At 36.3% G+C, this 14,945-nt stretch overlaps 1 protein-coding gene across 1 annotated transcript; it reads left to right on the top strand.

The window, feature by feature from the left end:
* Positions 1-5,744: 5,744 nt before the first annotated feature.
* LOC127125581 (NDR1/HIN1-like protein 10) lies at positions 5,745-6,866 on the top strand. The gene has a single exon (XM_051054358.1). The coding sequence runs from the start codon at positions 5,842-5,844 to the stop codon at positions 6,526-6,528; it is 687 nt and encodes a 228-aa protein (XP_050910315.1). The 5' UTR covers positions 5,745-5,841; the 3' UTR covers positions 6,529-6,866.
* The last annotated feature ends 8,079 nt before the right edge of the window (positions 6,867-14,945 follow it).

Genomic DNA, 14,945 nt, shown 5'->3' with positions numbered 1-14,945 from the left:
CTTTTCCGTTTGACATTTGGGCACGATGTTGTGTTGCCAGTATAAATTTGTTTACAATCAGTTAGGGTGCAACGGCAAAACGATATCCCGTTGGAACAATATTGGAGATTGATGTTCGACGAACTAACTGATTTAGACGAAGAAAGGTTGGCTGCAATAGACATGTTGATACGATAAAAGGCGCATGTGGCCAAAGTATACAATAAAAGGATTAAGATGAAAAATGGTCATCAAAGTAACTGATTTGGAAGGTAATTTTACTTATGGATCGAAGAGATCAAACTTTAGGAAAATGGTCACCAAAGTGGGAAGGACCATTTCAAGTAATCCAAACGTTTACTAACAATGCCTACGAAATTCAGGAGCTGGGTATTGATCGACGAATCTTAAGGGTAAAAGGGAAATATTTGAAAAAATATAAACTTATGCTACAAGAGATTCAAACTAAAATATAGTGAAAATGATCATTAATCATAAAAGCCAAGATGGCATACAAAATGACCAATCAGTGCTATAATTGCCTCAACAAAGAAATACATCAAGCAGAAAACCTAGACTTAAAGTCTTCGAAAAGGGTCTTCTCATGACCAATTCTGTTATCAAGGAGGCTTTTCTTCTCCTGCAGTTGGCTAATCCTTGCCTTGATTTCAAGGGACTCTTCGCCGTGTGCAATCCCTTTAAGAATATCCTAGTCGACGACATCTTGAGTAGGAAAAGGTTCAATCATATCCAAAGAGGCCTTTTGTGCTTCGACCTCAACAATCTTCTTAGTAAGTTCGGCTATTTGAGCTTGATAATCTGAGATTTGCTGATTAGAGAATTGTTGTTGGTTGAGACGTTCTTCTTTCTTGACCTCGAAGTCATTGAGTTTTTTCTCACAAACTTCACTAAAATCCTACTCACGTCTCATCTCGTTGATCTTTGTTTTAATTTGAAAATCAGCATTCCGACAAAGAGCGAGGTCCTTGATTAGCTGTGTGAAGAAAGATTCGAACTCAATCATGTATATGGCAACTGGAGTAGGAAGCTCGTGTCGAGCAAGTTCGTAGAGTAGTTTGAGGATGTCGAGCGCCACAGGTTCTTCTTCTTCGACGACAATTAGAATCTCACGCTCAAACAAATAATCTTTTATCTGTTGAAGTTTAAGAGTGACATAGGCATCCATTCATGGAGCAGGTACGACAGTCGAGGAAGAAGGCTGAACCCCAGTCGATATTTGGGGAAGCTGTTGCAGCTTTCTTAGGGCCTCTGCCGGATTCTTTCGCTTCATGGCCAAAACCTCCTCCGGAGTGAGAGTGATAAAAGAAGTACCTTCGCGAGCAGCGGTCGAGGGGGCCTGAGTTTTCTAAACATCGATATTTTGTTGAGTTTCAAGCGACATGCTTTGGAACTCATCTTGCCTTTGAGGACTTAAGATAGTAGAAGTCTCAGCTGGTTGGGTTTCAACCCTCACGTCGATTATGGGCTCAGCAGGAGTTGAACCAGCCTCGTGTCCGCACAACAAAGAAGTTATGATCAATGGTGGAGAATAATTCACGAGGTGGTGAAATAAGGGGGGTCAAATACATGGGGAGCCATGTATTATGGGAAAGCTTAAGCAGTTTCTGTTTGACCTATGGGTGCAAAGACTTCGGTAGGGTCATCAGGAATTGAGGTCTTTGCGGTCGAGGAAACAATTCTCAAAGAAGGTTTTTTTGGCCTGAATTTTCTTTTTTCTGGCCAGAGTGGGCGGCTTGGATGGTGGCGCCTTCGATGTAGAGAAAATATGGGAATACGCGCTGCCATAAGAATCCTCATTTCCGACAAAAGGCACCTCTTCAAGAACCTAAGTCATAAGATACGTCAGAGGGTGACTGAATATAAAAACATCACGAAACGTTAAGACACGAAGTACACGTGGTTTTGGAGTTGAGGGCGCTTTTTACCTTTTTAGAGGTTTGCTTGGGGCTGGCGCAGCAGCCGGAGCCCGTTTTCGACCCTATAAAATAAAGATAATTTTTTTTTTTTTTGATTTTCAAAGAAAGGAAAAGCAAGGTAGTAGTATTTACCTTTTTTTTGGGCCTCTTCGACATCGACATTTTGGATTTTTTCGACGGGAGCATCGGTATTCGGCTGTGGAGCCTTTGTTTCGCCAGCGAGAAGAAAGTGTCGATCACGTGCTGGAGAAAAAGTGCACTAGGAAAATATTGACTTTGGTATTCGGACCACCACTTGTCAAATTCTTTGGTGGCCAGGAAGGACTGTTGAAATTTGAAGATTGGTAATTCGAGACGCTGAGTCGACTTGTGAAATTTGAGGCAAGCTTTGTGGCCTTCAATGTTCAATTGTCGACCAGTCCATATAATGTCAATCGAATGAGACACCAAAGTCTTTGGTAATATTTGGCTCAAGCCAAATTATCAAGCCACCAAGTTAGGTTGGTAGCTCATGTAACCATATCCCTTCGACCTTGCCTCTATCCTGAAGGACAACAGTGTATGAGTCAAAAACGCCCTCCACACAACACTCAACATCAGTGCAACCTGGGGAGAATCACCAGGGAGAGGGTTTTAAAACCATTTTGGGCCAAAGCTTCGATCTACAAATGGGGCCATAACTCGAACAAAAGAATTGGCTTCGATAAACATACTAAGATACTTCATGAAAAGGTGTTTGTTGGGAGTCTCCTAACATGTCATTAAGGCGAGTCTTATGCCTTAGATTGGTCAATCCTGGCTCAAACACATTATACGCTCCGACACAGGATAGCCTAACTGGTACTCGAAGGTGGCGTTTAACTAATGTTGCAGCAGCCACATGGGGCAAGACAAGTTCATAGCCTTTGGAGTAGAGTGGATAAGTTACAATTTTAGTGTCACAAGACCTAGAGAATGGTACAGGGAAGCTAGTAAAAGTTTACCTAAAGAAACTTGTCGACCTTCGTGGATTTGGATTTCCAGGCTTATGTAGCTCTTGGTTATTTACAGAGAGCCAGGACTTAATACATAATACATAATACGAAAGCTAAAGAGTTAGAAATGCAATATGCTCCTCGTCAGATACTTCGATAAAGTCTTGATCGTGGTGGTCTTCAATATAGTTCTGAAGACTTGCACGACTGAAAGAAATGGTATTTTCTGTAGGAAGAGTAGGGTCGAAAGTTTCTCCTATAGGTGATAAACCAGTAATAGCTGCCACGTCGAATAGAGTTGGCGTCAGCATACCATAAGGAAGTTGGAAGGTATTAGTCGAACCTTCCCAAAAATACATCGAAGCAAGCAACATACATGGGTTGGTTCGACGGGTGTTCCTCAAGATTTGGATAGCGTCAAAAAAATACTAGCCACCCTCCATTGTTTGTGGCGTTTTCGTTGAACTTTGTTAAGGCAAGCCGCATACTTTTTATTGCCAGGAGTGGGCATCGACCTAAAGACCCTAGCCTTTGGGTCCATGAACTTCACGTCGATGGTACCTTCATTTCCGAAGGCTGGTGGAATGGCAGGACTAAAGTCAGGGAAGTGAGTTTGAACGTTTTTGGGTTGTGATTTGGTATCTAGATACGGCCCGTGGAAGGCAATAAGTTTGTCAGCAACAACACAAGGAATAAGCATTTGGCGTTGCCAGATTTTGACTACAGCTTCATAAATGGATGTGAGTTGGGGAATAGGTTTCAAACTTTCTTCTTCAGTAAGTTGGAACGCAATAGGGTTGTTATCGGTGTTGAAGCTAGTTATATATTTGACATTGATAGAGAAGGCCATTGTAGCAGAAAAAGGAGACAAAATGAGAATAAAAATATTGATTTGAAAAGGTTGTAGGAAAATGTGCAAATGAAGAAGCAGAAAGAAAAACTACGAAGATGAAAGAGTGATATTTATAGGCAAACAAAATGACAACCAAGGGTCAGTCGATTGACGATATCTGTCAGACTCAGTGATAGTGGGAAAGTTAGTAGAGTTAGTTGAGTACCCATGACCTAGGAAGTAGCTTCCAATGATGGCATTTTTCCTAGGAAATCGTGGCGCAGAAAAGAATCATCATTGCACAGAGCATCATCAATGATTAGACATCCAACCAAAATTTGGGAAAGTCAAAACGCCAAGCTTCTCAGTCAAAATGTCTCTCGGTCGAAACTGACCTTTTTATGGGGGGCAATTTGTTAGCTAGCAAATTTCGACCACGCCGAAGAGGAAAAAATTGAAGTAGGAAACATGAAGCCGGAGCAGTTCAACGGTCAAGAAGGACCTAAGCCAGGTCGAAATAAAGTCGATGGGGGGGGGGAGGTGATCTCGTTGAAGTCGAAGCAAAACATGCCATGATTGATACAAATTATTTAAAGTAGAACGTGGGGGAGGTTGCTAAAGACGTGAGTTTACAGGCTCTGACGTGTGGCGCATCGTGAATGGACCATAACCACCTGGCAGTTATTTTTTATTACTATTTAAGTAGATGTGATTTTCATTTCTAAGGGTGGCATTTGTAACATTGCAATAGGAAAACACTTGAAGTATCAAGCATCTAAGAGAAAAGAGTCAACTTCCTACAAAAATGTACACTTGCTTCCACATTTATTTTCAAACCATTTAACTTATCAAGTCATTTCATTTGTTTTGTTCATTTACGTCTTTATCTTGCTTTTACCCTTTTATTTTTGTTGCATCTTTTCTTGCAAACATTTTTACCTGTCGCTCTATTGACCCAAACACTTTACCAACAAACACACCATACTTATTAGTCTAGGACTTTTTAGCCGGTCCTGCAAGTAAACCTCGATAGGAAGGTTATAGATTGTTCGCGCAAAAAACCACGTTCGAACAACATTCTGTTGAGGGAGTAAAATATTGTTTAGAGTTTACATCTCGGTTTTTAGAAAAACCGAGAGAACGCATCAAGGTAAACATTTCGTTCAATTTAATTAAATAAAATATTAATCAACATTTACTGTCGATTTTTTAAATAATAGAGGATTAAGATGATTTATCAAATAAAAACGATTTTCTAAACAAAGTCTAAATTTACGGCAGCTGTGAATTGAACTTCAAATTCTAAATTACATATCTTGTCGACTTTTTACAAAATCAAAAAAGAAGATTAAACTTTAGAAAATAAAAAATAAAATGATGTGTTTGAGGTCATTTAACCTTGAATTTTTATTAACTAAAATAAAAGTTTTATCATAAAATATATTATTATAATAGTAAATTATTTTAAAAAAATTATTTAAATACTATATATATATATATATATATATATATATATATATATATATATATATATATATATATATATATATATATATATATATATAGATGACCCAATAAATACAATTTTTAATTATTTTATTGTAAATATCTTTTTCCTCTGTCAGAGTAAAGGATAAAGATGAGTATTTATTTTATACCATGCTACTTCTACGGTCTAATTTCAAAAATATGTGTGAAGCAATCATGTAGGATGTCTTATTCATAAAAATATAAGATTGTCTTATTCATAAACATAATAGAACAAAAATTCTTGGATAACTTTCATACGAATATTCTTGTTTCTTCGTGGATGTTTCGGACCAACTGGGGACCTTCAAATAAAACTGCAGCAGTCAAAACTATCTGCGATGCCATATTGATATAGGTTCCTTAGCAAAGTGGAAAATGAATCATAAATAATTATAGCAAATATTCAAACACGCACACGTTTTTTACAACCGCGTTATTCCATCAAATCTCCATTCTATATATATACGCATTACTCTTTGGTTCTTTAACCTCACATTTCACTCTTTCAATTTACATTTTTCACTACAACTCGTTTTCTTCCTTTAATCTCTCTAACATCAGTTCTGTATTCATTTCCTCTTTATAAAACATGGCAGATATTAAGCAACCACAATTGAACGGAGCATACTACGGTCCCGCCATTCCACCACCAGCACAACCCCGTCCGCACCACCACCGAAGCAGAAGCTGTTGTTGCTGTCTCTTCAGTTTCTTCTGGAAGCTCCTTGTCACGCTGATCATTCTTGCCGGTCTCGCAGTCCTTATCTTCTATCTCGTTGTTCAGCCCCGCCCCTTCAAATTCTATGTCACAGAAGCCAACCTAACTAAATTCGACTACACAAACAACACAATACACTACAATATGGTTCTCAATTTCACAGCACGTAACCCAAACAAAAAACTCAGCATCTATTACGACAAAGTTGAGGCTCTAGCGTTCTACGAAGGCTCCAGGCTTACTAATAATGTTGATGTGATCACACACATGAACTCGTTTCGCCAATATAAGAAGAGCACTGACCCCATGAGCGTTGTTTTCTCAGGACAAAAACTGATGGTGCTCGACAACGATCAAGTCTCAGAGTTGAACGAAGATAAGAGTGCTGAGGTTTATGATATCTATGTGAAACTCTATTTCAGGATTAGATTCAGACTCGGAGATTTGATATCTGGTGATTACAAGCCCGAGGTGAAATGTGATCTCAAAGTCCCTTTGAATTCTAACAAGACCGCTGCAACGTTTGTGCCCACCAAGTGCAGTGTTGATTTCTACTGATGTGCGCTTCTGATTGGTTTCTTGGAACATAAGTAATATTTCGGATTTTATTTGTTTATGTTTTTTTCTTCTTTTTCTATGTCATATTTGTTATTTATTTTTTCATTCTTTGGGTGTACATCACTATCATATGTTTCGATCAAATAAACAATTATTTACTTTAGTTCTCTAATTAACCTGTTTGTTATTATTAGTTTAATTAATATGGCACCATATTCCACCATGTCGCCATTTATTCTAAGAGTTTCCTTAAAAAAAAAGCACACTGTTTTTTAAAAGATGTTCACTCATCGATGTCATATTTTAGACAAATAAAGATGATTTTACATTTCAATTTAGTTATGTATTTTGTCTCAATGATGGAGTCGTGAGTTGAAAGTGTTCAATGTAGAAAAGAGATCATGATTCTACCACAAATGCGCCGAGTATATTGATGTCTGAAATGTAGCTAAATACACTGTTTTGGTCAAGAGTAGCGCTGCTTATTCATCTAAAAAATCAAACTTAACTGTACATGGATGTCTTGACTTATGAAATTTTGAGTGGAGACATGCATTGTGGACATTAATAAGTTAATGCAAAAATGTTTGATTTTCATGCAATATAGATAAATAACATGTTAAAGCAAAATAGCATTAAAATGTAACTAATGTTTAAGATGAATTGCATATGAGATCATGAATCAACTATACACTTATACGTTGAAAAACACAGTTTTTCAATAAAGTTTTTGGAAGTGGGCACAAACGAGATTGATCATATAACATATTTATCACACACTTTAGAGCATAACAAGCAATAGCATATGATATGGCATACAAGTAGTACATGTAGTTTAAAATAAAATGAAACACAAAGAAAAAGTGAAACGAAATTACCTCGCGGACGAAAGGCGGAGGAAGTGATCACTTACACTTCTTTTAATTATATAGGCAATGATGAAATCCCTTTGTTATCAATTTGATTTCGTCCAATTCATTTTCACAAATTCACTTGATACCTATATATTGATGATCTCGTGAATGTAGGACAATGTCTCACACAATGATTTTAACTCAAATAGCATGCCCTTAGACCAATGCTCATCAAAGAATACAACTTAGTTATTTAAGATAAGAATTGAAACACAATTTAAGAGATAACTGAAAATACTTATCTAAAAGCGTATAGTCACACTTTTGGTCAAGTTAAGATATTGTAGAAGCCTTGTCTTCTCTTGACTTGATGGTCATCTTTTCTCCTCCTCAACTTCTACCATTTCCGGGTGATTAATCCGTCTTTGGTGACTTTGAGTATGTCTTCTAAAGATTCATCTGCATCATGAAAAAGAAAAAACCCTTTCCGACGTTTCTCAGATACAATACATCACAAGTGATGTATTTAACATTAATAATAGTAAGTATTCTCAAGAAATTATAACACCAAAGATAGTAGTAAAAGAGAGATTTACCTACACTACCTATTTCACGATTTAGCACTTATATTTGTTAACTTCATAGATCACAACATCCTTCTTCTTTGCCACAAAGTCAATGAATAAGGAGATGTTACATTTTATATGCCTTGATCTTCCCTTGTTAAGATCTAATACTCTTTTCAAGGAGTCAAAATATTTTCCCTACAAAGTGAATCAATAACATTAGGTACCCAATTTTCATTGGATCCTTGAGGGTGAGTGAAAATATTATTTCATTTTTTCAGCAACAATTGAAATACACCTTTAAGAACCAAAAATCTCCTAAATTTGCATTTAGAAATGGTAAGACCTTTCTTACAACAATAGTGACAAGTCAAATGATAATGTGAATGACTTTTGCTATTAGATTCCTGTCATACCCTAATTTTTACTCATAAGATTCCACCACTCATATTATTTGCATTCCAACCAAGATCGCAAGCATTGTATCCTTCTAACCTCCACCTCTTTGGGTTGACCTTTGTGGGAGATCACTAAGCACCCTTTGTGTTTTCTTTTTACTTCTATTGCATGTTTGCATCCTAACTTTTCTAACCTTTATTCAAAATACAAAACATGTGCTGTTTTCTTTTCTTATTGTACAAGGTAGAGACTTGCAATTAAAAGATCAAGCTTGGTTTCTAAATTAGGGTTTTTAATCTCAAATTCAAAGTTTTGGTCAACAAGTGGTCCACAAGAGCTTCACTTGAAGGCATGACCTATAATCTTAGGTCACATTCATGTCAAGCTTCATTCAACATCATTTGGTGAAGAGAAGTTCAAGTTTGGTACACGATTTCAAAGTTGATTCAAGTATGGTTCATATGTTTATTTTCATGTCATCTCCATCCAATTTTTAAGCAATTATCAAGATTCTTCAAAGGACAATCAAGTTTCCTTCATTTGGTATTCAAGTGTTCATAATTGGGCCTTTGGATGGAAGAAAATGGCAAGAAATCACAAGTTGACACATGTTTGGGTGGCATAACATCAAGTATGGCATGTCACTTGGTCCAAACACCATAACTATCTCATTTCTCAATATTTTTGGAATCTACTTTGAGCCAAATGTCACATTTGAACTTCTCTACAACTTTTCTTCAAGGGTCAATCATCAATGTTTCCCCTAAGTCCATCAATTTTGGAATTTGCCCAGATGCTCATGTGTGCACAAAAGTTTGCCCAAGACCTGGTCGGCCTAATGCCTACCTTAGAATTTCAGGTCACGATCCAAACTTTCCATCCATGCCATTTTTAACTCAAGCATCCTTTTGATTTGATTCTTTTTGCATTTGATTCTGTTGGTGTAAGCCCTAGAGGCCAATACTTTTGGTACTTGTATCGAATTATTTATTAATAATAAAAGGTTTTTTCTTTATTATGTTTGTTTAATAAAGTCCCTAGAATAGCTAGTCCGTTTAATGTATCAAGTATGACTTAATCATAAGATCACATTAAACATAAGGACACTATTCTTAAAGTATCCGTAGTCGAGTTTTATTGTGAAGTGGGATAACATTAAAGCATGAAGACTATTATGTTTATAGACTGATGATCACATCTCATGGATCATGGATAAGGAGTTATCAAGTGTTAAACATAAGTATGAATATTAAGAGTAATATTTATACTGGATTGACCCGCTATGAGAATACTATATAGAATGTTATGCAAAGTGTCATAAGTTATTCTCATGGTGATAATGGTGTATACCACCCTTCGACCTGAAACCAATATGGAACCTAGATGTAGAGTCGAGTGCCTTATTGCTGATCAAACGTTGTCCATAATTGGATGACCATAAAGACAGTTGATGGGTACTCCACGAAGCATGCTAAGGGACATGAGTGACCTAGATGGAATTTGCCCATCCTGCGTAACAGGATAAATGTCTATGGGCCCAATATTGAACTGGACAAGGATGACACGGTATATGTCTTGTGTTCAATATAGACATAAGGGCAAAAGGGTAATTGTGCACATTAGTATTATCACATAAGGATTTGTCAGATCACATGACATTTTCTTGTCTTGGATAGCAGTGATGTGTTGCTAGATACCGCTCACTGTTTATTATGTTAAATATGTGATTTAATATAATTGCCAATGTCGCGAAAACCTACAGGGTCACACACAAAGGACGGATTGATGAGAGATAAAGTAACTAAGGAACACCGTAAGGTACGGTGCACTTAAGTGAATTGTAGAACATCGTAAGGTACGGTTTACTTAAGTAGAATACCAAATATGGTAAGGTACCCCGCGCTTAAGTGAATTTGGCATATTATAAGATATGGGCCACATACACTTAAGTGGGTTTTTTTAGCTTGAAGCCCACACAAGTGGTTCTATAAATAGAACCCTTGTGTAGAAGCATTTGGCAGTTGCAATTTCGTTTCTCTCTCTCTCTCTCTCTCTCTCTCTCACACACACACACACACACACACACACACACACACACACACACACACTCAAAGCCTTCATTCATAGCAGGTAGCACTGAGATTGAAGGAATTCGTTCGTGTGGACTGAGTAGAGGCGTTGTCATCGTTCAACGTTCGTGATCGCTCCGTAGATCTGCATCAAAGGTTACAATCGCCACAAGAGGTAACGATTCTATCACTGATCATGCCCATTCGTAAGGATCATTAAAGGAGAAATTTTAAATTCGGCTGCGTTTTGGATCGCCGTTCTCCTTCAGATTCTTCATCACGAGAAGATCATTTGGCACAAAGAATATCTCAAAACGCACGAGTGAATTTCATTTTTCCTAAGCCCTAACATGATACCTCAAACTCTGCTTCTTGTGCAAGTTTAAGGTCATGAATATCATGCCAATCTCAAAATGGGACCACCTGCACATGTGCAACCTCTTTGACAAAGCAAAACACATCTAAACAAGTCCAAAATGACTTGGTTTCATCATCAACTCACATATTTCGTGCTTCATGTCACACAGATTGCAAAACACCAAAACTCAACCCTAGTTCACACGAATTCTTCACAATTTCGCACGTCCCATGACCTTACTTCATTTCCTATAAATAGAGGGTTGATCTGCCTTCATTAGAAATCTTGGATAGCCAAAGAAACTCTGAAACCGTTTGAACTCGATACCTCAAAAAAATAGTTGACTGTTTATTTGATTCGAGCTATTTTAGCTTCGAATCTTTGCCCATAACTCTTCACCGGCCTTCTTTGAAGCTAATTGAAGCATTGATATGGCTTGAAACGCCTTGGAATCAGACTTCCAAATCTACCATTGTTGACCTCTGAAGCTTCAACTGGAAAGGTAGATACAAGTTAAATTTCTGAGCAAGCAAGTTACCAGTCTCTTCGTCTTGATTCACTGATCAAAAGCCCTCACTTACCTGGAATTTATTCTTCGTACTCATCATTTAATTTTACTTTGAAGAACTAGGTTTCTTCGTGTTCTTGATCAAAATCTCTTTGCTCAGAGCTAATTAATGTTTCTGAAGCAAAGAGACATGAACGATGATGTGTTAGGCAATTGAATCCATGCTTAATTCATGTTAAAAATACAAGTTCATGATTTGCAAAAATCTGGTTTTAGTTTGAAGGCGACTACGTTTCCCTCGTGTTTTCTAATTTTTGCTCCAAAATTCAAATAATTTACCACTCACAAGGCAACGTGTATTTTTTTCAAATTTCTTTTGTTCGTTGTGATCTGGGGAGGTGATCCATTGGTGATCGGGTTTTGACTTTAAATCCTGACCATGTGATCTTTTGACTGGACTTTAGTAATTAGATCTGGTGGCTCATGCTTTTTCGCTTATTTTAGTTTTGTTTTAAATTGTTTTTAATTCTTTTTTCTTTCAAAAAATCATTAAAATAGCTCCCTAACTCTTTTTGATTCCAATTTTTTTTTATAGAAAATCTCTTAAAATATTTTCTATCTGATTTTATTTTCAAAACATTTTAAAAATCATTTTTAGAACTTAGTTGCTCTTTTCTCTTATTTTCTTCATTATTTTCATTTTCAATTTAATTTTCAAGGATTTTTAAACATTTTGAGATTCAACTTTTGTGGTACATTTACTTGTAGTTTTTCTGATCTTATCTAATTTGCTCAACTGTTTATTTTATGTTTTAATGCTTCTTTTGTATTTTCTATTTATTTTCCTTCTAAAATCCTTTTAAATCCTTTTAATTTCTTTTTTATTCAAATTTGGTTTGAATTGAGAATTTACTTGGTTGATCAATTCTTCATCACTTCCATTTATTGTATAGATGGATTCTGGATTGCATGAACCTTCATCATTTCAAACATGTTGATTAAATGACCATTTTATCATTTTTGATGATTTGGACTAATGATAGGTTTATCCCTTGGTGTAACATATGTTTGGGTTTTTGGACTTGATGATAGATAATCCCCTGTGATGACTTGATCTTGTTTTAGAGTCTCTCATAATCTCTATCTCTCTTCTTCTTATGTTTTTAGCTATTGTGTTACACTGTTTTAGGAGAATGATTTTGTATCATTTCTCTAACATGTTTGGCACATAAATTATTATTGATCAGCCTCAGATAGGTGTGACTTCTACATAAGTCCACTTACGATTACTTAACATAGCGCTAAATTGTCTCGACTCGGTTGAATCCTCATTAATACTAACATTGACATATTAATTATTCTAACATATAATATTTACTTTTATGTCTTTACATTTATGTCATTTACATTCATGTCATTTACATTCTTGCCTTTTACTTTTTGCCTTTTTTTGCTTTCTTATTTCAAAAGAACAAAAACATTATAAAATGGCTAAAACCCTAAAAAGCTTTAATCTGATCTTATGGACTTTATGATACTATCCCTTTCCCGAGGAGTATTTTGGACTTTGAACCTTAGAACTTAGCGCTTTCCCTATGCTTGAAGTATATTTGGTACTTTGTGATTCATTTGAGACCTTGTGATCCCTCTGGACCCTTTGATATTCAATTCAAGACTTGGATGTTTCTTTGTGGCTTTGCAATTTTGTTGTTCATCTGGATCTTTTGATATTCATTTGCTTATGTGAATTTTCATCTTGTGGCTCAATCCAAAGGGAAAGAAATGCTTGTTTTGAACAATGTCAAATGCTTGCTCCATCATGTGATTAGTACACTTGCACACATAAAGATTTTCTCTTGGACTACCTTATAATGAGACCTTTTATTTCATGTCATTTAATTTATGCTTTAGGATAGTCTCTTAATCTCCTTTGCACTTCTTCAATTTTCAAAACTTCTCCCTATTTCAAAAACCTCTTGTTTTCAAACTTCACACATTTTCTTAATAAACCCTGACTTTGTCAAGAGATCCAGAAAATATTTTTCTCAATAAATTATAAAACAATTGAGCATACTTAAACTATTTTTTTTCAAACTTGTAACAAAATACAAACCTCATCAAACTTCTTTTTATGCCTTTGTGAACTTTACTTTAAGAGTTTTTTTTAAAAGATTGGATATTAGTCTATTGTTGTAGTGATGCAAACCACTATACTTCTACAATATGTTGAGAAATGATTGACATTTTCCACTTGATTGTTGAGACGTGCTTGTGAGAAAGTCCAAGTAAAAGTTCTTTATTTCAAGATGATGCAAATGCTCATTTCCTCATACTTGTGGGTAAAAAGTTGAGTTTTCCACTCGAATACGATAAAATGTCTTTTCAAATTAAAATCAATCAACAAACAACCCAACTTTTTTATAAACACAGATTTGCAAATGGATCCTATGGAGTACCATAGATGTGAGGGGTGCTAATATCTTTCCCTTATATAACCAACCCCGGTATCCAAATTTCTCTTTTGGCTTACCTTTTGTGGGTTTTGTTCTACCTTTTTCCCATCTCCTTTGGAAACAATAAAGTTCGGTGGTAACTTTTTTCTTTTCTGAGCTACGTTAATCAATAGCTTAATCTCAAATTTTTTCCACCACGACAACTGACGACTCTGCTGGGGAGTAGTCTCTAAGTGGTTAAGCCTAGTTTATTTATATTTGTTTATGTTATTACTTTTTGTTTGATGTTTTGTTTATGGGTGCTTGATGGTCTATGTGTGGTGAGATAAGTCCCCTACCCGAGCGTGAGCGCACTTAAGCTAGGATGGTGGTATAGTCATGTTAACCTTATTGGCGTTAGGCCATTTTAGGTTGGCATGAGAACCCCGCTCAGATGAGACCCCTTTGGAGGTACTAACGTATTGCGATTAGTTGTAATGACGTTATTATTTTTGATGTGGGAGTCCAAGATTTTAAGAGACCTTAGAACACTTTAACCCCTTTTGGCCTTTTAGGATGTAGTGTAGTGACCTTTCCGGCGTATGCCTGGTCTGGTTGATACATGATACTACACTCATACGAGGTTCTCTTGAAAAAATTATTGGTCTATGAGCAAGTTATTAAATTGGTAATATCCAAAAGATGGATTTACGACTCTGGGAACTTTTTTAGAACCTGGTTATTATTCGAGACATCCAAAGCTATACAACATACCCTGCGGGATGGTTGCCACCCTTTCCACCTAACTCCATGCTCATGATGTTGAACCTTTGGACCCCCCATGTTTGTTATCATGGCATAATCATGCATTCATGCATTCATGAACATCTCTTTTCACCTGGTTTTCAAGGAACTTAGGAACTGTATTTGCAAACATCGCAGGTAATTTGAGTATGGACTCTAGAAGGAGAAACACTTATCAATTTCATTTGAAACGTCCCAAATTGAAAGAGTTAAGGAAGCTAGGATCTTTGATGGTTTGTTCTTCTGATTTCAAAGACCGGTATGGAAGACTTCTGACTGTGTTGAATACTGATGTAAAAGACGGAGTTCTGAACACCTTGGTCCAGTTCTATGATTCAACATATAAGTGTTTCACTTTCCCTGATTATTAGCTTGCACCTACTTTGGAGGAGTACTCATATTACATAGTGTTGCACCCCAAAATTTG

The sequence above is a fragment of the Lathyrus oleraceus genome, chromosome 3, assembly GCF_024323335.1.
Source record: "Lathyrus oleraceus cultivar Zhongwan6 chromosome 3, CAAS_Psat_ZW6_1.0, whole genome shotgun sequence".
Classification (NCBI taxonomy): domain Eukaryota; kingdom Viridiplantae; phylum Streptophyta; class Magnoliopsida; order Fabales; family Fabaceae; genus Lathyrus; species Lathyrus oleraceus.
Note: the sequence above shows the minus strand (reverse complement) of the source record. Positions and strands in the feature narration are given on the sequence as shown.

Bases quoted from the DNA above. Each gene is read 5' to 3' on its own strand.
- LOC127125581 (XM_051054358.1), top strand. From the start codon at position 5,842: ATGGCAGATATTAAGCAACCACAATTGAACGGAGCATACTACGGTCCC.